Raw genomic sequence first — 22,031 nt, 5'->3', positions numbered from 1 at the left:
GGGTTTGTGCAAGGGCTCCAAAGAAGAAAGCAGGTGGAGAATGGGCCGTGCTTGGCTCCACATTTATGAAAGCAGCAAGCCAAAGAAGGTTATCCAAAGCGGCACACCCACTGGGTATGCTATAAATAAGCACTCAAGTCAGCTGAAGGGCCTTACGGGTTTCAAATCAGCCAAACTTAGCCAGGCCCAAAGCATTTTGTACCTATCCTGTAAGAGTCCACCTCACTTTTGCTTGGCTTAGAAACAGAGCTCCAGGGCCCAGGAGTTGGGGAGCCCGCCGAGGCAGCAAGCCAGCCTGGGACCTCAGCTCAGATGTCTCGTGCGGGGCCAAGAATCCAGTGAACACGCAGGTTCTCTGGTTCTCAGAGTGTGATACAAAAACCCAGCAGGCTTTAGCTGTTCTGGCGCAGGAATGAAGGGTCAGCAATGGTTTCCCTGGCAGCGCTGTGTGCTGCTGCCTGCCTAGAACCCTTCCCGGTTTTCAGCTTCTTAGTCACATGCGTATGCCTGTCCTTAAAGGATTTTTCTAAAATAGGAAGATAGCAGGAATTTAGCCTCCTGTTTCTCAGTGGTGCCCGGAGCTACCTGAAGCCCCGGCCATCTGAGCCTAAGGGAAAGAGCAGAGGAAGGAAATTCACGTTTGTCGAATAACGAATAACGACTATGGTAAGGCACTTTGCTTTTGTTTTCTTAATGTTCCCAACAGCCATGTGTGGTCCCTCTGAATTCGCCTGGCGAGAAGGGCTTGAGTTCCTCAGGAGAGAGAAGGTAGAGTACCTGCACATTCATATTTCCTCCGAGGGCATTTGGCAAGGCATCCTGACGAGTTGTTATGTTTTATGTCACGTGAACACTCTATAATAACCATAGCTATGCATTCGCACGTAATGTCGCCTGTTCGTTCGCTCCAGTATGACTTAGTCTTCAGTACCAATGCAACAATCACTTGGTGACTATTTGGTGACAGATTTGATGCCAGCCAGATAAAATAGGCTGACCTTAGTGACTGCCTGGATAAGCCAGAGTTGGTGTCAAAGAGGCAGGAATTGGGGGTAATTCCTTGGTTTCCTACTGGGGAAAGAGGAGAAGCATGGAACGATTAGGTCAGTTTAGTTTTGGACATGTTGAGTTAAGGTTCCGGAATGAATGAATGAATGAATGTCAGCAAGAAGACAGCAATTTTTTCTTTCAGGGCTGACTATATGCTGAGCACTGTGTTAAATGGCTTGCATACATTCTCATTTAATGCTTGCAAATATATGCCAGTAGGGGCCATGATTAGCCCTATTGGAAAGATGAGTAAACTGAGGCGTAGAGAATTAAGTAACTTGCTCAATTTGCCCCAGGTAACCGTCAGTAGACGAGAAAGCTTAAGATTTAGATATTAGACTCACTGTCAAACAAGAGGCAGCTAGCACATGAAAATCTATGAGATCTTATAGTAACAACCTGTTTAATGGAAAGGACAGTGAAGACAAAAGGCAGGACTCTGGAGAATATTAATATTTAAGGAGTAAGCTAAAGCAAAGGAGTACTCTATGAAGACCAAGAAGTGCTCAGAGAAGCAGAGGGCCAGGAGAAGAAATTTCAAAATGAGAGTGTTCGATACTGTCAATTACAGCTGAGGCACTTAACAAACTGAGGTCTGAGAATATTCATTGCACTTGCCAATGTGATTACAGATTATAGATATCTTTTTAAAAATTTTTTAATGTGTATTTATTTTGGAGAGAGAGAGAGAGAGTGTGGGGGGGGGAGGGGCAGAGAGAGAGAGAGAGCACGCGCCTGCGTGCTCAAGTGTGGGAGACAGAGACCCCAAAGCAGCCTCCAGGCTCTGAGCTGTCAGCACAGAGCCCGACCCAGGGCTCGAACTCATGAACTGAGATCATGACCTGAGCTGAAGTCAGACACTCAACCAACTGAGCCACCCAGGTGCCCCCAGATTACAGATATCTTTAGCTGAAGCTGGCCCAACGGTGCGTGCAAAGTTAGTATCCAGTGGTGAAATGGCCCCGGGGAATATATTGGGTCTCCCAGCCTGGAGTAGGATGGACACATTATCCATCTTATGGGTATGTGTTTTTAGTCCTATTTTGGAAATGTGTTTTTAGTCCTATTTTCTTTCATTCTTGCAAAATTTCAAAATAATTCAATAGGGCTATTGGATGGAGGTGGGTGTGGGTAGAGAGCATTCACCCAATGCATGGGATGTTCCTAAAATGCCACGTATGGTTATAAGAACCAGAATTGGGAGGGCAAAGGAGAGTTTCTTTCAAATCTGGCAGAGAGCCTTCTTCTCAGAAACATTAAAATATGACACCCCTGTGGAATCCATCTTGCATCTCATTTTCTTCCCCTGTTTCATCGCCTATGAATATATAATATATTAGATTGTCAACCAGGAGCAGGAGAACATTTCTACCCCCAAAGCGTATTATTTGCATGAGGGTGGTATTGTCTTGTTTATGTGTCGTGGGACCTGTGACCTGTCACATGTGATTACCACATCAGCTTATTAACACATCAGGGAGTGCAACTCCTGGTTCCCACCTCAGGGGGAGAAATGCTTAGGGTGGGGGACATTCTGCTAGCCAGATGAGGCAGTGTTCTGCCAGTTCCCCGTGCCAGGGAAACCCTGGACAGTGATCAGTACCAAACCTGCCTATGAATAGGACCACCCAAGGGCACGTGGCTAGAAACCAAACCTCCTTCCTACCATGGTCTGATCTCTCATCATGTTTCCTTGCTAGTCCCAGCTTTGCTCCCACTTGCTTATGGAGGAATCCAGAAACAGGAGTTAGTTTTCAAACAGGGCGGGGCAGAAGGAAGGGTTGCAAAGGCGCGCTCAGATGCCGGAAGGATCATGTGGAAGAGGGTTCTGTTTAGCTGCATCACCCAGCGCTTCAGAATTTTAATAAAGATTGATGGATGGATGGAAGTCAAAGTGAAAGCCAAGGAAAGATCTACACATGTTCAGAGATTGTGAGTTCGAAATGCTCTCCTTCCAAGTCTTCCCAAAAGGAAATCACAGGGGGAAAGCAAAGCAGTGATTAAGGAACTAAACAGGCCACAGCGTTCTCTGGGGCCTTCTAAATTCCCAGGCCAGGCCTGCTGCCTGCTTGCTGAGATGGGCATGTGCTCCCGGCCACAGCTTCCCTTCTTCTGACATCTTTCTGCCAGATGGTCCTTCTTGAATTCTAGAGGTGCTTGGCCCTTCTGATTCCTGCAACCTGAGCCCAGAGAACTTTGATCCACCAATTTTCCCCTCCCTCCACCCCTCTAGTGAACAAGGCCTGGCGCCTGGACAGCAAGGGGAGGCCAGGCTGCGACCTTGGGTGCTCTGGAAAGGCATTCTCCTGCCCACCTCTGTGTGCCTAAAAGAGAGCACCTGGCGGCGCTGGCTCTGAGGGTCCCAGAGAGCCTTCTCCGGCCTGGCCGGCTGGCGGCACGAACCCGTGCTTTTCACCATTTTACTTGGGCCAACTGCGCTCTCCAGTCAGTCTTGAGTCTCCCTGTAGGGTTATCCCGATGGCTTTTAATTACGATCCAGCAAATCCAGAATCTCAGCAAATTACAAATGTATGTAAACATAATCAGGATGTGGATCCAATCCACTAGCAATTGTTAATAGAAAAAAAAGGGGGGGGAGAAAAAAACTAAAAAGGTGTAAACAAGTAAAACAAAAATATCAATTCTGCAGGGTCTATGCCTCGGGGATTTACTTTCTTGGGGATCCTGCCGGCTCCTTCTTCTAGCCCACCCTGCAGCCCCGACTCCCTGCGGTGATTTGGGGCGGAGGCTGGGGGATTCTGGGGCTTGACCCCTGCAACGGCGGCCTACGGGATGCCCTGGGAAGGAGCTGCCTTCGGGAGGGCTGAAGAGCTCCGCGAGCCTTCTCCTCTCCCGCGGCCTCCTCCGCAGGATTCCAGAAAAAGCGCTCTGGGTCTGCGAGACGGGGACCCTGCCTCCTGCCTGGAATCCCTGTCCCAACACTGGCATCTCTCTTTCCCAAGTTCCAGTTTCTGGACCCTGCCCCCACTCCCTCACCAAGGTCCTCAAAGGCCACCCCAATTGCTGGAGCAGGGCTCCCAGACTCGGGCCTCCGGAGCCCCTGCAGGGGCCGCTTCGCCAGCGCTGAGCGAGCCCCACGCAGGCGGCGGTATTCGAGCTCTCACTCCCGGAGACATTTTAGGGAAATGTTGTGCATCGAAACTTCTATATAATATAACATATATACACACATACACATATTTAGTCGGCAAATGTTAAGCAAATGTGTCTGATGTTTTTGTGGAAGCCGTTAGCATCCTCGTTGGTAGTGGTAGGACTGGTTGACATTATTACACGAATGACAAGTGGATGATGTTAAGGGAGTGCCTGATCCCTCCCGAGAACACGGGGGAGTAGAAGTGGAGACTTCCGACTCTGTTTCCAACGGCCCATCCCTGATCTCCCCCGTCGCTACCTCTCGGTCAGTAACCAGACCGCCCGACCGCATACCAGGGACAAGGCAACTTTCTCCGAAGGGCGATCTTCCTCGACTGACAGATCGCTGGGTCGGTCTCCAGGGGCAGCAGCACGTTCCGGGGGGCCGTCAGAAGCCCCACGGCCTCTTACCCAGCCCTTTGTCCCAAAGGGCAGTTCGGTCAGTGTCAGGACGGAAAGAAACGTGAAATTCAACTGTAAACGAGGGCAGAGAAGGCGGGAGAGGCCCGGGCCCGTTCCGGGTCTGAGCAGGCTAGGGGAGAGCGGGGGAGGCTGCCCCCGGCTGCGGGAACAAACCCAGCAGTGCCTCGCGCTCGGCGTGCGGGGAAGGGGGAGACGGCCCCTCGGCCTTTGCCCCTAAGCTCATCCAGCAGGACGTCTGGGGGAAACCTCTGCGCGATCGAGTCGCGTCGGTTCGAGAGAGCGGGTGGCAGTGCCACGTGAGGCGCTCGGCCTGGGCTCCCAGAGGCTGCGGTGCTGGAAATCCCCGCGGAGGGCGTCCGGCGCGGCGCCCGCACTCGGTGCGGGCCCACCCGGGTGCGCGTCCGCCTCCCACCGGCGTCCCGCTAGCCCCGCCGCGCCGCTCGCACGGGCCCAGACGCGGACAGATGTTTACTGCTTGGAGCCCCGACCGCTGGGGAGACGCAGCGACCCGCGCGGCGCACCGCGCGGCGCTGGCGGGGCTTTGGGCTCCCGGTCGGGGGTGCGCGCGGGCCGGTTTGGGGCGGGGGAGGGCGAGGGGATGGAAATAGGAGGGGGCAGTGGGTGGACTAATGATGAAAAAGTCTCCTCCATCCCGGCTCCTTAATTAAATGCATGGAAAGAACCGAGGCGAGCACATCTGGTTTCAATCTGCAGCCCTTTGATGGCATCAAATGTTCTTTTCCCAGATCAGGGCTGGGAGTTCTGGGCTAACTATGGCCGTTTGGAGCCCAGAAAGCATTTACACACACTCGGACCCCTCTTTCTCTCCAGTAGAGCCTCTCGGCTATAGGAGGAGGAAAAAAAAGGGGGGGGGGAGTCTAGTAATCAAGGCAGTGGGAAAGTGTGTGTGTGTGTGTGTGTATTTGAAGAACATAAAATGCCACAAATAAGCACTTAATATTTTACTTACTCGTCATATAGTAACTCATTTCTAATGAGACTATTAAAGCTGTTACCAAATTCCAACAGGTCATGAAAAAAATCCCTCAGCACCTCTCTGTTCCTTGTCAAGTCAGGGCTCAGCAGACAGACGGCAGAGCATTATCCGTAGACTTGGGGGTTCCTCTATCCCTCCGCGTCCTTCCTCTTACCCCCCACCCCCCGCCCCCCGCCGCCCGCCCAGGCACCCGGGCCGGACCCTGAACTAAGCAGGAGCCTCGCCCGGCCGGCCGCTCGCTCCAGGAGTGCCCCTGCCTTCCGAGCATCTGGGCAACGCGACCCTCCCGGCTTAGCGTCGTCGCCTGGGGAAGCGACCTTGGCCGCACCAAAGAGGTTACGAAATTGGTCAGGGTGGGGGGGGCGAGAGCAATTATGCTACACTCGCAGAGTCCTTTCCTCCGGCTAAATAAATATGTAAATTTCCCACTGCCCTGGCCCCGGGATTCCTAGCGGCGAGAGACTCGAACCGATTCGGCGCCTTCTAGATCTCCCCTAACCTGCCTTTGGTTCGCGGAAGAAGCGTGGGAGAGCCTCCCACTATTACCGCTCCTGTTAGTTTATTACATTATTTAAGAGGCTGTCTCTACGGAGCCAAACGTAGCTTTAATTTGCTTGCTCTCTCCTTCATTCTCTCTCAGACACTCCCCCACCCCCACTCCCAAAAACTGTTAGAACTGCAGGAAACGCTAAAAAAAAAAAAAAAAAAAAAGGCAGAGAGAGAGAAGAAAATTTGATTGAGATAGTTGTGGATTTTTTTCCAACAAGTTTCCCCGCAGCTGTTATCAAAACATGCAAATGAGCTTTTCCAACAAGATCTTAAACAAATCTGGAGGAGTTAATGCCCAAGCAAAATAATCAGTCCGTTTGAAGTGACTGTGGGTTTCAGTTTGTCTTTCCTCCCCGTGATACTATTGCAGGGGAATGATAATTAGACCTTTACTTAAAAAATCCAAAGGGGCTCTCTCGCTTTCTCTTCCCTCCCTTTTCGCTCCCTCCTCCCTCTCCGGCTCCCTCCCTCTCTCTTTCTCTCTAGCTCAGATGTTGGCAAAGGGGGTTTTCTTAATCAGACTGTTTTTTGGTCCGAGGGAAAGGAGGAAGAAGGAGATTGTGATGGAGAAAGGGGGTCTGTAAAACGTCAGGCACCGCACAAAGGCTTTGCCACGTAATTACAGGCTCCTATTAAGTCGAGATCTGCCCTCCCAGGGGTCTCCAATTTTCTTGTATTCCCTACAAAGCCTCCTCTGCATGCCAGTTTGTGCCTTTTGAAGTGCCAGAGAGCTTCTTGATCCAACTGAGAAGGAAAAAGGAGCTCAGCAAGAAGAGGGGGAGAGAGAGAAGGGAAAGGGGGGAAACCCACCACCACCCTCCTTCGGACTCTTGAAGCCCTTTTTTTTCTTCTTACGAAAAGTAAAGTGAGAATCCTGCTCTCCAATACATCTGCAAGACATCACCCTCTCCTCCTGAAACTTTAGTCACTCCTGAGAATCCACAGGAGTGCAGAGAGGGGGAACACGTTTTCTTGAAGATGTTTTAAAGCTGGAACAAGCCTTCTTCTGTTGGTGCTTGAACTCTTGCCTGGGAATAACTTTTTTAACCTTGAAAAAAAAACCCACTTTGATTCTTCTCTCCCACCCCTTCTTCTCTCTTCTTCTGTTTGCCTAACTCCCCCGCCCTGCTGGCCTCCCCTTTCCTTTCTCCCCCTTATTATTATTTTTAGTGTGTGCGTGTGGACGCTTTTGGAGAGCTGGAAGGAATTTTTTTCTCCTGACTTGAACATAGGGTGACTTTTTAATTTTATTTTTTGGTGTGGATTATCTCCTTGGACCGCGCCGGACTTGGCCTCAGGAAAGCAACCGAGGCTGTCGAAGGCTGTTGGTGCAGAACTCTGCTCCGCAGAAGGGGGTCCCCCGCCCTCTTTCCAATTTTTTTTTTTTTTGTCCTTCCCCTCCTTCTCTCTCTCTCTCTCTCTCTCTCTCTCACTCACTCTCTCTCCACTCCCCCCTCTCTCTTCCCCACTCGGCTCCTCTCCCCCCTCGCGCCCACAGCGTTTGGTGTTGATTCGAGCGGGAAGAGGGGGGTGGGTGGGATCGGAGGGGGAGACCATGACCTCCAGCTACGGGCACGTTCTGGAGCGGCAACCGGCGCTGGGCGGCCGCTTGGACAGCCCGGGCAACCTCGACACCCTGCAGGCGAAAAAGAACTTCTCCGTCAGTCACCTGCTAGACCTGGAGGAAGCCGGGGACATGGTGGCGGCGCAGGCGGACGAGAGCGTGGGCGAGGCCGGCCGGAGCCTACTGGAGTCGCCGGGACTCACCAGCGGCAGCGACACCCCGCAGCAGGACAGTGAGTGAGGGGCGCATGCCCGCGGGAGTGTGTGTCCGGGACGGGGTGGGGGTGGGGGTTGGGGACGCTGGGGGTCCCGGCCGGGCGCCTGCAGCCCGCCAGGGCCAGGGGAGAGAGGGGGCGAGGAGAGGTGGTGGCAGTGGCCGGAGGAAGGGCCGGTCACAGACGGGGAGGAAAGGAGGGCCCTGCCGAGGGCGTAGCCCAGGCGGCCGCTGCAGGGAGAGGCCCCGAGGTCGGGGTCGGGGACTCTGCCCGCCGCCGACTGTCTCTGAAACCCACTGGGCCGCCCCTCAGTCCGGGGCGCGCGCGGCGACGCGGGGCAACCGGGCTGGCTGGGCAAGGGTCCCCGAGGGGTGTAAAGGAGCCTGCCCTGTTCGGGAAGGCGGAAGGTTAAAGGCGCCGAGCCGGGTCGGGGGGGGGCTCCTCCCAAGTCGCGAGCGCGGGTTCGGAGGCAGGCGGGGCAGAGGAGGAGGAGGGCAAGGCGCACAGCGGCGACACCCGCGCGGCCCCCGCGCGCGGGGCTCCTGAGGCCGGGGCGTGCGGGAGGGGCCGCTTGGAGCGCCGAGCCCCAGCGGCCCAGCCGCTCTCTGTGCCCGGCGGTGGCCGCCCTCTACCTGCGGTTGGGTTCGAGACCCCCGGCGGAATCAAAGGCCTGTGCCTGGGGAAGACTCGGCGAAGCAGAGGGAGTGTCCTTTGGGGGTGAAACCCGAGCTCCCGGCCCGCACGGTCCCGCACCCGAGAGATGCGCAGGGGAAGCGCGGGCCCCAAAGCCGAGCCTAGTGTCACATTCGAGGAGCTCTCCCTATTGGCCCTAAGACCTCGAGAAAAGTCCCCGTACAGTCTCCCTTCCCCATCCTTCCCTACTGATACACCGCGTCTCCGTGGATATGTCGCTGGCCTCATTAACCATGCCTTAAAAGGTGACCCCAAACGTATCCCTGCGTTCTGGGGTCTGTAACAGACCTGTCACCTGGCTCATCCCAGGTGACATGGGGCTTGATATTTCCTTTTTGAGATTTCAAGGGTCTCAGCTTGGCTGGAAGTTTTTAAATGAAGCTAATTCCTTTCCGTGTCATTATTTATTTGGTCTTCAAATTGGGAACCTGTAGACACAGGAGACCCGCCGGCATTCCATGATTAAAAAAAAAAAAAAAAGCCAATATCAGACTCTCGGGAAATAGACAAAGCAAACAGGACCCAGAGACAGCTGGAAGCAAGGCCCGGGCAAAGGGCTGAAAAGAAGCAGGCGGCAGGGGAAGCCCCTTGCTCGGGCAGGCCGCCTGCCCCTCGCCCAGCTTCCTGGGTCCAGGCCTAGGATCCCCTCCGCGTTTTTCAGCCCAAATCGAACTGGGGTCGATCCACCCTACGTATTCCCAGAGGCAGAGGGCGACGGGGAGTTCAGGCTGATGGAAATGTGGCCCGCTCTGTTACTACAGAAAGAAGGCCAGCTCTGAGGAATGAAGACCCGGTGTCCCCAAGTCCCGGGCAATGGCTGGGCACAGCGGCGGAGGCTCTCTTGAAGATATTGGAGCCTGGAAGGGGTGGAAGGGAGGGGGGTTGCTCGCGCTGCACGCGTCCGCAGCAGGAGTTAATTGCTGGCGTACACACTTGGAGCTCCAAGAGAAAGCGCGGCGGAATGTGATTGTTTTTTAAACGTTTCGCTAGGGAAAATTTAAATATGCAAAGCACAGGGAGACTAGGCTGCTGAATCGCCCAGCTTCTCTGATTCCGCACCTTCCGCGGTTCTCCTTTCGCCCTGGTTAATTATTAATCGCCACCTTTATCGCTGTTCGGAGAACTGGAGGCTGGACCCACAACCGAAAACACGGTCGTGAAGAAACGGCTGCGTGAAAAGACCAGGATGGGGCGGGCGAGACCAACCAGTGTGGCTTTACCCCTAAAACAAGCAGAGGGATGTGAAAAGCAGGCCCAAGGCCGGTGGTCACAGCGAGTCCGGGGCCCGCGTCGGCCTGGATGGGCGCCGGATACAAGAGGGCTGGAGGGCTGCCGAGGGAACGCCACGAGAAGGGAGCTCGGGTTCCTGGTGGCCTCCTGGTGCGAATGGAACGACTCTGGACTGTGGAGGCCGCCTGGGAAACGCCTGAGGTGTAGGTGGCGCGCGGTGGTGGCTCCTGTGAGACCCAGACCTGGCGTGGCCAGAGGTCGCGCTGCGCACGTGGCGTCCGCCATGGTGCGGGAGGACACAAAAAGGGCAGCGGGCGAAGTTGGGGACCGTGTGTCCGGAGGGAAGGGGATGCGAACTTCGGGAACCCGCCCCCTTGATTCTTGAACGCATCTCAGAGTTTCAAGGAGTAACGACAGGCCTGGTGGGGAGTGGGCCCCCGAGAGGAAACTGAGGCTCGGGTGCCAGCCAACGAGAGGCTGTTTAAGGAAGGATGGTGGACAGACGGTTCTGGAAGAAGGTAGCAGAAATGCAGACCGCGCTGATGGGGACAAAGTGACCGACACTTGGGGCTAAGAAAGTAGCAGAGAAACACAACAAGGCCTGGCTTTCTGGAGATGACTGGGGCCTATTCTTCCAACAAACAGTTGTTGCTTTTAGAAGCCCTGTTTCCTCAACCTCCTCACTCATCTCTGAGATGAGAATAGGAAGGTCTGGTGAGTGGGGTGATAGTGTTCAGGAGGACCCTTGTCCTCAGTCCTCGGGTCCGCCATCAGGGGTCTCGAAGGAAGCTGTCCTGAGCTGCTCGAGTGGGGCCCCCCACTGGGCCCTGCTGGGCTTCCAGTGGGCAGTGGACAGTGAGGCTCCCAGGGCGAGTCAGAGAAGAGAGGAGTCTTCAGGCAGACGACTAAAGCTGGGCTCTGGAGCCCGACAGGGACGGAGAATGACCCCAAGAATCAGGTGCCCCTTGCAGCCTGCTGGCAGTGTACCCCAAAGTGGGAAGCCATAATCTTCAGAGGGATGGAGCACATGTAGAAGACCCGGGTTTACTCTCTCAGTGACATAGAAACCTGTTCTTCCTAAATATTCTTTTCAGCTCCCGTTAGTAAAACAGGTTTCATTTACAACGATATTGCAAATTCTCCAGTTATAACCTGGGCCGACCTTAGTAAGACCTCACTGATCTCTGTCACTCCTCAGCACAATTCTGTTTCCTCCTCGGTTGATATTCATTGCACTTTCTTCTCTGTAGAATGATTTCTTTTCCCTCTTACTGATTTCCCCAGCCCAGTAAATTTCTCAGACTTCTGGGTTCAAACGCCTCAAGTGTTAAAGAAATGGTTCTTTAACAGTTAGGAATCCAGTGGCTAATGGGGCAGTGTGGAGTGTGAAGGGGGTGGAACAGGGGAAGCCAGGGAGAGGAAAGAGGAACAGGTCATAAAAATAGGCAGACCTACTCCTAGGACCACGGTGCATCCCGCTGTCATTTCTTAATCTGAACTTCTGCAAACTCTTAAAAAAAAAAAAAAAGCGCCTGCCTTCCACGTTCCCAACCTCTAAATTAGTGAAACCAGATTGTCCTAATAAGACCTTTTGTTGGAAACACATGTAGTCATAAAAAGGTAGACGGAAAGTCAATTAGACACGCGTGCACACACGCACACAGTCCCAAGCCGGTGCTAAGTGTGCACCGGGCGCAGCTGGGCCCCGGGCCTCGGCGGGATGCAAATGCAGAACAGCGGCGCGGGAAATCGATTTGTCACAAAGGGAGAGGTGTAAACGCGGCGCGAAGGAGTCGCCGGCCACACTCCCTGGGCCCAGCTCCGCCGGCTCCTCCCCGCACGAGGTATGCCCAGGGGAGCGGGAATGTTCTCTAGGGTGCTCCCTAGTTGGAATTCACACCAGAATATCAATTTCCCTGGAGTTTCAGCATTTGTAACGCCCAAGGCGCCAGAAATTTTTGCGGCACCACCCTGGGGCCCTGGAGCCGGTGCTGGCACTCTGAATTTGGGCCTCAGTGATCTTGATTCAAAGAGGAGCCAAGGAAATATATCATTTTAAAGGTAGCCTGGAGATTTTTTTCTCTTTATAGGAGGCAGTGAAATCCAGAATCAAGACAGGTCACGGAGCCCCTATGGTCGCAAGTCAAGTCCAGAGGAGAGGTGGCAAATCCTGTTTATCTGACAGGCAGGAGCAGGGCGCTGGATGGCCTCCTTCTCTTAATATTTTGGAGAATTTGACAGTCTGGTGACTTTCACCCGCCCTGGGGAGAAGGGCAGCCCGGAGTGCGAAGGTCAGGGATCCGGGCCTGTACAGTCCGAGGCCGCAGACTGCCAATACTCGCCGGGTCTCCAGACCCCTGGACTGTAGAAGACAGTGAGCGAGTGTCTCCACCATTCATTTATCTGACGAAGCCCTTTCCAAGACTCCCGAGCGCGCCTCTGCCGCATCTTAGGCGTCAGGCACCCGTGCATTTTGCCATGGTGAACTTTAGGGTCCCCCGCATACTTAGATTAGACCGGGGGTCGCAAGGGGCCCAGCAGCTCCTTCGTCTTCCCAGCGGCGTCATTTTAGATTTTACAACACGAGTGAATAAACCATCTCCAAACGAACAAGGTGTCACATACGCTCCCCTGCCCTGCGGGGGGTGGGGAACCCCAGCAACTTCAGAACCACAGATACCTTCCTACTCCACTGGCTCCGATAAACTGAGATCCGGGTCTTGGACTGCGTGCCCGGCCAGCAGCCACCTCGGAGACCTTTTTTCACTTTTAAATGGCATCTGTAGATTTCAACTAGAGGTCAGTTTGATTTTTATTTTTTTTAAATGCGTTTCTTTTACAATCCCTCCCCTCTACCCTGCTTACCTGCTCCCTCCTTCAGCGGGACCGCCACCCCAGCTGACCGCTAGCCCAGAGAGAACTGGCTTCTTCGCAGGCTCATCGGGGACTAGGGTAACGGGATGTCGCAGATCTCTGCGAGCTTGTGCGCGCGACGCGATCCCCGCGTGCCTCCTGTCCGTGGCGGTTCTAAGATCATATATTTATTTTTTAGTCTTTGAGAGATGGAGCTAGAAGAAGCGCTAGGAGGTACTTTTTTTTTTTTTTAATAGGGCGAGTAGTGTTTATAGAAAAGGAGATAAGTCTTGAGTTTTGCTTCTTTTTTCCCCCCAAGGGGTAGAAGAGTTTCTTGGGGAAGAACTCCACCCGGAAAAAAAAAGTAAAATTTGGGAGTTCAGCATCCTCTATTCAAGCCAATTTGTAAGGTCAACCAACAGGATTCTTGGAGTATTCCTCTGAGCTAGAGATTAGACATTTACAGGTCTACTTGGATAAGGTCTAACTTCCTGTGTCCACTTGGTGTCCAAACATTTACAGAACTACCTGTGAGTGCACACCATTGTAATCTGATTGGGTGCTCTGTGGTGGAATTCGGTTTTAATTTAACTCAGACCGAGTACCACCCCAAACGGTTTCCCTTCAACTCCCTTTTCAACAATACAGAGAGGATGTCTATGTCAACAGCATTAATGTTTATCCACAAGAATTTGGATTCTTGTAATTTCCACCAGCTCCAGGAGCAGGCTAACAACACTCAATTAAAATCTATCTCAAACAGTAATAACAATATCAACAAACTGCCACGACCTTCTTTTCTCTAAATGCTGTTTCTTATTAAATCAGGAAATGCAGAAATGCATTGCCAAGACATCTGAGGAAGGGACAGTCATCGGTGTTCGGGGTCTGCGGGTTTGCTTTCCACCTGTAGAAGTTGTTGAGTAAGATGTCTCCACCGTAGTCTGAATATTAGTAGATTCTTGGCGTGGTCATTTTGTCTAATATAGTGAGGCAGCCTGGAGGAAGTAGTTGTACAGAAAATTAGGAACTACCGATTTTAGCTTTAGACTTAACAAAAAATCACTACATTTCACTTGCCCTGGAACCACTTTTCTTGAAAAAATATCTAGGAAGCTGATTACAGGGACGATAGTCACTTTAAGGGTGGGGTGGGGAACAAAGACACAACCAGTGGTTGGTGAAGGAAATTTTATGAAAGAAAATAAACTTGTCAGAACAAATCAATCACACACATACACGAGTGACTTCTCAGAAGAGCCCAGGGACAATCGGAATCTTAAGGGTTCTGCGCCCCGCAGTTCTCAGATACAGGAAGAGAGTCATGACCAGAAATCAGTCCTCGGGTACTGGATGTCCCAGCCTCTTTGCTGCACCACGTCATGAGGGAGCTCTAATTCCCAAGATCTCTGAGGCTTATTTTTGCCGTTATTGATACCCCCAGACTCAGCTTCAAATGAGGAACGAATCTGAAAAATGCGTCTTTATTTGAATCCTCACGATTCGCGTTATTAGAAAGGACAAGGACAGGTCCTCCGGTTCCTGTTTCGTCTGCTTGGAGCTGTTTGCAAGCGACTGGGAATTTTCTTAACGGGCGGGCGAGGAGACACCATTCGGGAAACTTCTCTGCAGGAATGGAGATAGCACCCGGCCTGAACAGCAGGCTCTCCATTTGGGGGTGGGGGGGGGCGGTGGAGGAGGGAGTTGATAGAACAGAGAAATTAGATTTTAACTTTCGAAACAGAGCTTGACAGTGGCTTAGATTTTCTTGCTCTTCATCTGGGCCGGAACAAAGATGCAAACACTCCCACCCCACCGCCGCCCTCGCCTTCCCAGTTCCCAGGGCGGCGAGGCGGCTGCCCTGGGCGCCGCGGGATGTACCCGCGAGCCTGCTTGCCTTCTCCGGCCGAAAGGAGGCGCATTCCCCCCGGGGCCGGGGCGGGACGGGCCTTGCCTTCCAAAATCCTTGGATTTTGGCAGCAGAGCGACCAGCTGGAAGACCCGTCTACGCAAGTAGCAACAGATAGGAAATATCTGTGTCACGAAGACACTCCAGGGACTGCATAAATGTATGCCATACACGCGTGTTCACAGAAACACGGAGTTAGCTGGTAGGAGTTCTGCCTTTCTTGCCTTTGACATGAGGGTGGTCAGGATTCCAGGAAGGGGGAGAAAGGGGGGGGGACTAGATGCCCCTGGTCAGCGGGTGCTAGGGATGGAGCCTGGGAAGGAGAGGCTTTGTCTCCGTGGAGGCGGGTGAGATGCTTCTGCACATCAACTCCAGGTGCTTAAAGAAACCGGGGCAGATGGGAGAGCGAGAGCGGGAGGGCTGGCGTGTTAGGGAGGGGCCGCCCAGCTGTGACACACACCCTCACTGTACCCCAGTCTTCACGCAGGACAGACACTGGCCACCCTAGAGTCAGGCCCTGGGGTTAGCGGAACCCTCTTTCCCTCAAGGGAAGAACAACAGCTACCCCAAGTCGTGTGTGTGTGTGTGTGTGTGTGTGTGTGTGTGTGTGTGTGTGTCCCCAGATCTGACCCCTGGCTTCCCCTTATCCTCCCTTTTTAGGCAAATGGCTTACAGGACATTTGAGGAAGATTCTGAACCCCCTTCTGTAAATCTTGGGTTTTTCTACTGGGCTCCCTACCACACGCTGAACTTGGAGGTCAACAAGGCAAGGCAGCAGTGAGAGCAAGGAACGAACGGGCAGAAAGAATACTTTGTCTTCTTAGCAGAGGTGGTGGTTCACACATAGCTTCCAAGATAATCGGAGCTTGGGTGTTCACTAGAAGCAAAAGTGCCAGGCCAGGGCCGCAAGGGAAATTGCTTTCCCACAAACGTTTGTCTGAGAGTAAGAACATTCACCCTATTCACTTAATTACTCATCATCAGTCATGTCATTATATTTTTAAGGACCTCACGGTGCTGGAAGGTGCTGTGGTTATAAATAAGCATAAAAACAGATGGGCACTCTCCCAGCACTCGAAATGTATATGGGGAGGCCAAATCTTTTCAAAGAGGATTCAGATATACAACTTAAAGGCCGAGGGGCCCAACTCAATCAAAGTTTGAGCCAGGACATGCTAAGTTTAATCAGCTTGACTCTGGGGCAAACTGAAAGGCCTCTCCAGCACTTGGGATTTTTACAGACAAGCCCATTTTCTCCAATCTCCATTGTATTTATCCACACAGATTCATGCTAGGGTGCAAAGGGCTTGGTGGAGTTGGCCTGGGCCTCGTGGGGGGTAGGGGAATCAGTGTCCAGCCTCCTGCCCTCGTCAGCCATCCTTTTCTTTTCATGCCCTGTGCCCCGACTGGCTGCCCAAGGTATGTGTGCTGCCCAGAAGACTCCTGCCTACAGACCCTGGAAATCCCCTAAATGCTGCTTTCTAGAATCCTCAGAAAAGGAGAGGGTCTGTTGAGGTCAATGGTTTATAACATAACCAAGCATTTTCATGTATTTTTTTCTCTCTGATATTTCATTTTATACTAGCGTACTTAGAGACTTCTCGGAAATAGAGGTTTGGGGAACTGGTTACTGTTTTGTTTCTTTTTCAGGTGATTCATAAATATTTGAAGTCGAATCTTCCAGTGGAAATAGGTATTGAATCTCAACTTTTATGCCTGGGCATTGACATATTGTCATCAATCCAGACTGGGAAGTGACACTAAATAATTGTGTACATCGTGACTTTTCTTTCATTTTCCACCAGGGCTACTGTCCCAAATACCTGTCTGGGTCACAGTAGTCCCATACCACTGGGACAGCTGCTAAACTGTTGCCTGGGCTCAGGGAATGCTTAAGTGAATGGGTGACCTCCCCATCTTTAGTGGGTCCCCCGTTCTAATCCAGCTCAAGCACTGGGTCCCCTCTACTTCCCTTCCCACTTTATACTGTTTGCCTGGGAGATCTCCCCCAGGCTCTCCATTTCAGCATAGGTCTGCATACTAATGACTCCCAGGTTACAGCTTCAGGGCCCCCCTTGGAACTGCACATCCATATAGGTAGTGCCCTGTTCAACTGATTTCCATGTGAACATCACAGAACAACAACAAAACATGACACTATGGCGCTCCCTTTTCCCAGTCGATCCCCTTTTAGCTTTTCCTGTGTTTCTGTATCACAACCCAGGATGCAAACCTCAGAAATTACAGGCTCACCCTGACTCCTTCCTTTCCACCTCTGGCCAATCCATGTCGGGATCCGAGCAAGTTTACCTTCTAAAATCACCAGTGCCTTCTGGATTTCCATCCAGGTCCCAGCAGCCTGCCCATTCACTGTAGATCAGAACTGTTCCCCTACTTTTCCCTAGCGTGCTAGTTAGGCTGGGACATTTCCCAGGTCCTCTAGTCTCCTTCCTGCTTCTCTCACTTCTGATGAGATGTCCTTTCTCTGCGCCTCTCTTTGCAAACCCACCTGTGCTCCCTTGCAAGGTTCTGCTCCCATCTCCCTTCCTTGAGACTCTTTCCTTGATCTGCTTCCTTTTGGCCTGAGTGAACCCCTTTCCTCCATGCTTCCGGTAGAAGTGATTGGCACTTTTACAAGTATTGCTTAATTATTTTCTAAATGAGCTATGATTGTTAATTTACCCTGAGGATTTTCTTAAGATTAGAGAGTTTTGTAGGGAGGTGGGGAGGCATTTTCCATAGTGTATATAGCAAAGCTGTGTAAGTAAATAGATTTCTTTCTTTTCTTTTCTTTTTTCTTGTCTTGTCTTGTCTTTTCTTTTTTCTTTTCTTTCTTTCTTTTGTTCTTTCTTTCTTTCTTTTTTGTATAGTGTGGTTCTGCTGGTTTTACACTCTCTAGCTGAGAGTAATATTTTAGAAATAAAGCATGGTGGCTCAGTCTGGTTAAGCACCCAACTTCAGCTCAGGTCATGATCTTATGGTTTGTTAGTTCAAGCCTTGCATGGGGCTCTGCACAGACAGTGTGGAGTCTGCTAGGATACTCTTTCTCTCTCCCCCCTCTCTCTTCTCTTCCCCCACTCACTCTCTCTCACTCGCTCTCAAAAAAACCCTAAAATACATATATATATGTGTATATATATATATATATACACATACATATATATGCACATACATATATGCATATATATACACATACATATACATACGCATATATATAGGCATAACACCAACATGCAATTCATGCTCATTTTAGAAACTGTTCTATTGTACACTAAAAAGTTTAAATGGGAAAATAAAGTCACCCATGTTTCACCACCCTGAGGTAGACACAGTTCATAGTTTGGTGCTGAAATATTTCCTTTCTATTTTTTACACAATTTTGTATTAGTGTCGTCCATTACTGATTTTTCTTAAACCAACGGAGCAGTTTTGTTTTCCGTTGAGAGAGAGAGTAGGGGAGGGGCAGAGGGAGAGGGAGAGAGAGAGAGAGAGAGAGAGAGAGAGAGAGAGAATCCCTAGCAGGCTCCAAGCCCTGCATGAAGCCAGATGCAGGGCTCCATTCCATGGCCCTGAAATCATGACCTGAACCAAAATCAAGAGCTGGAGGCTTAACCAACTGAGCCGCCCAGGTGCCCCAACAGAAGAATTTTTAATCTCATTTTCAAAGACTCTGTTTCCCCCACATTCAGAACATACACAAACATATAACCCACTTGCTCTCATCAGAAAAATTCAACCAGCACACGAACAACAAACAGCAACCCCTCAAGGATTGTGGGAACCCTGACATCACAGCCATTTCCCAGAATCCTCAGGTGCCAGTGGGTCCATTTCCATCCAGCAGTGAGGACCTTCAGAGTAAACAGTTGCTGTTTCTTTTCTGCTTGTTCTAGCGGGGAACCTTCCCTAGACATGAGCACATGTCTCCTTTTAAAATTGGAAAAGCCGGCATAATAGTTAAAGGGCATTCTGGGACCACAGTTGGAGGGCTACTGCTCAAGAAATTAGTTTTTACACAGTTTGGTAAGGAAGAGCTCCACACAACTGGTGGGGAGAAAGTGTCTTAAAGGACTGCACATTTTCTATTATTGTAGATCTCTGGATCTTGATGTTTTTAAAAAAACTTTTTGTGTGTTTATGTATTTTTTGAGACAGCATGAGCGGGGGAAGGGCAGAGAGAGAGGGAGAGCCAGAATATGAAGCTGGCTCCAGGCTCTGAGCTGTCAGCATGGAGCCCAATACGGGGCTCGAACTCACGAGCAGTGAGATCATGACCTGAGCTGAAGTCGGATGCTCAACCGAATGAGCCACCCAGGCTCCCCTTGGTGTTTCTTTTTTTTTTTTTTTTTAATTTTTAAATGTTATTTATTTTTGAGAGAGAGAAAGAGCATGAGCAAAGAAGGGGCAGAGAGAGAAGGAGACACAGAATCCGAAGCAGGCTCCAGGCTTTGAGCTGTCAGCACAGAGCCCGTCGTGGGGCTCGAATTCACAAACCCCCTTGACGTTTCTTTGAAATGTTTTAAAACTCATACATGCTTTTGTAACATAGGAGGAGGAAGGCAACATTTATTTCTCTATATACCTTGTAGAATGATGGTCAGGTAGTTAGTGACACATTTCATCACACAGCAGTGTGTTTTGATAGGAGAAGCACTTATAAAAATAAAAAAATAACGCATTTATCCGTATATGAAAGTCTACAGTACCACAGCCCTTACTTAAAGTGATAATTACAGAGAAAATATAAATTGTTATTATGAAGTATACTTAAACATCGTTCCCAGGCAAATTGATGTTAAAATATTTGCCTGATGCATGCAAATATTTTCTTTAAGGCAAGTATTAAAAAGTGATGTAAAATCATGTGGAACAGAATTTTTAAAATATGAATTAGATATATCTTAATAATGAATCTCCTTCTCCTGGGAAAGGGGGGCAGAGAGAATAATCATTACATTTGAGGATTAAAAAACCACACTTGTCCAATAAAAGTTTCTGCAGTTCCCTGCGTTGCCTATTTCTGAGGGAAGAAAGGAGAACCACCCAGAGAGCTCTTTGCCTGTAACCAGATGTGCTGTTCAGCAGCCCTACTCAAGTTTGAAGGAAGACCACAGGATGAATCCTCAACACATTTAAGAAATAAAACGTAATTTAGTTCATTAATCATGAAACTGAAATCTGCAGTTTTGCTCCACATATTTCAAAGGCTGAATCCCTTCTGTCAAGAGCAACAGAAAATCCTACCATGTACACTTGACTGTTAGAAGTCTGTTCCTAGCTTCCCTCAGGGAAGACGAGATTTTTCTGGGTGTGATTAGTTTTACTCAGAATATATGAAGCTCTATTTAAATGTATGGTTCCCCCCCCCACCCCCCCACCCCCCGCCTTTGCCCTGACAGTATTCTTTCTCAGGGTGGTAAGAATATCTGTTTTCTGCCCTGTTTTGCATTTTTTGGCTTGGAGAGTCAGGGCTACCTTGAGCAGCCAAGAAATTCCAGATGTGCCTGGGTAGGCCTTAAAGCACGATCATTTTAACTGAATTACTATATATACTCTGACTGTGGGAGGATTTAATTCTTTTCCCTGATTACTTGTGTAAGTTAATGTCTTAGTTTGTCTTAAAGAATTAATAACATTACTATGAATAAGAAAGCTTGTGGGGCACCTGGGTGGCTCAGTTGGTTGAGCGTCCGACTTCAGCTCAGGTCATGATCTCGCGGTTCATGGGTTCCAGCCCCGCATCGGGCTCTGTGCTGACAGCTCAGAACCTGGAGCCTGCTTCGAATTGTGTGTCTCCCTCTCTCTGCCCCTCCCCTGCGCGTGCTCTGTCTCTCTCTGCCTCTCAAAAATAAATAAAAAACATAAAAAAAAAAAAGAAAGCTTGCTTCACAAACTCCAAGAACATATATATCCATGCTATAAAACCCGTCCTAAGAAGCAGGTAGGGGTAGCATGATTATTTTCCTTTTACAGGTAAGAAAACTGGCTCAGAGAATTTTAGGAAGCTACTGTTAAGTGACTTGAGGATTTCTCTCTTGATCCCATTTTATTTATTTTTTCATTCTATCTCATCATCTTTGATGTCAACCAAATTCTTGTTCATGCATTATAGTTCAGTGAAACAATGCTGAGTCACGAATAGGGAGACTAGCATGCCAACTTCGTAACACATGACCATGCGGCACAATTCTCGTTTATTTCCTCTGGCTCGCATTCTGTGTTATAAAGGGAACGTGTTAACCACTGTACCTGTCTTCCTCGTGGGAATGCAGCAGGCCCCAAAAGATACTGCCTTTGTGAAAACACTTGAGGAATAAAGGGCCAAATTTATCATCATACATAAGGAATCGAGTAGAGACTTTTCTAAATGATGTCATCAAGCAAAAATTTAAAGCTAAGAAGGTGTCTCAGTAGATTGATGCCCAGCCCTCCAAAAGCAAGACTCTTTCATTCAGATTTAGGGGCATTGGGGGTTTCAAAGCCTTTTACCTTGTATTTAGAGACTTCTGTGCTAAATTACGATTCTACGATTTACTTGCTGCTTGACTTTAGATGCATCTCTGGGTCACGATTTCCTCACCTAAAAACCCGGCGCGTTAATATCTATTACACAAGTCTGTTGCTTGGAATAATGAGGTAGTGTAAACAAAGACCCCAATACCCTATTTCCCATCCCATTGATGGCACTCAGATAAATGCTTGCTCTTTTCCTGCTCCCACTTCTGTGACGTGTCTGACAAGTGTCACTCATTCCAGGCTCGGATATGTATTCAATGTGGTTTCCCAATCGATGTCGGAGGCCACTTAATGTCGTTAAAACTAGGAATATTCCCATACTCCAAAAGTCACGCTCTTACAACATGTCCCTTACCAAGAGACCAAATAGACAAATGTTTTTGATCTACGGTCAGGAACTGATGCCTTATGATTCTTAATGACGGGCAGAAGCCACACCATGTGTGCCCGGCAGAGCCAGGAGTCTGGCTCAGAAGTCCCGGTCTGTGGTCCACTCCTTCAGGCCACCCCTTCTCCTCATCAGCATGAACCAGTAATCTAAATCTTCTTAAACTTTGAGTTGGCCCCAACCGTTTTTATTTCCACTTGCTTCATCCATCACCGCGGACTGAACGGTGACTAAAGAAGACAAATGCCTCACCCCAGTTTAGACACTGAGTTTAATGGAGAAGATACGACATATGCTTAGGACATCAGCCATCAAGACTTCTCATCCCAGACCTGACACAGCCACGAGGTTTCCTGGACGCCAGCCCTGTTAAATTTTCTCGGTAGTGTAATATCTCTGACATAGCACTGTCTTACCACCCCTCTGAGATTTCTTGGGTTTATTTAATTTTTTATACATGAATAATACTCGCCACACTGTGATCATATG

The 22,031-nt window shown here is 50.1% G+C and overlaps 1 protein-coding gene across 2 annotated transcripts in view; it reads left to right on the top strand.

The window, feature by feature from the left end:
• Positions 1 to 7,730: 7,730 nt before the first annotated feature.
• PRRX1 (paired related homeobox 1) overlaps positions 7,731 to 22,031 on the top strand; it is a 70,209-nt gene continuing 55,908 nt past the window's right edge. For both annotated transcript variants that reach the window (XM_047076416.1, XM_047076417.1), the window contains exon 1: positions 7,731 to 7,971. In XM_047076416.1, coding sequence (XP_046932372.1) covers positions 7,731 to 7,971 — 241 coding nt within the window. The remainder of the gene's footprint in view (positions 7,972 to 22,031) is intronic.

Source organism: Lynx rufus, unplaced genomic scaffold (genome assembly GCF_022079265.1).
Source record: "Lynx rufus isolate CCGP_SWC_20201006 ecotype Redwood Valley unplaced genomic scaffold, mLynRuf1.p SCAF_15, whole genome shotgun sequence".
Taxonomy (NCBI): domain Eukaryota; kingdom Metazoa; phylum Chordata; class Mammalia; order Carnivora; family Felidae; genus Lynx; species Lynx rufus.
The sequence above is the reverse complement of the archived record's forward strand: the minus strand, read 5'-3'. Positions and strand labels throughout refer to the sequence as shown.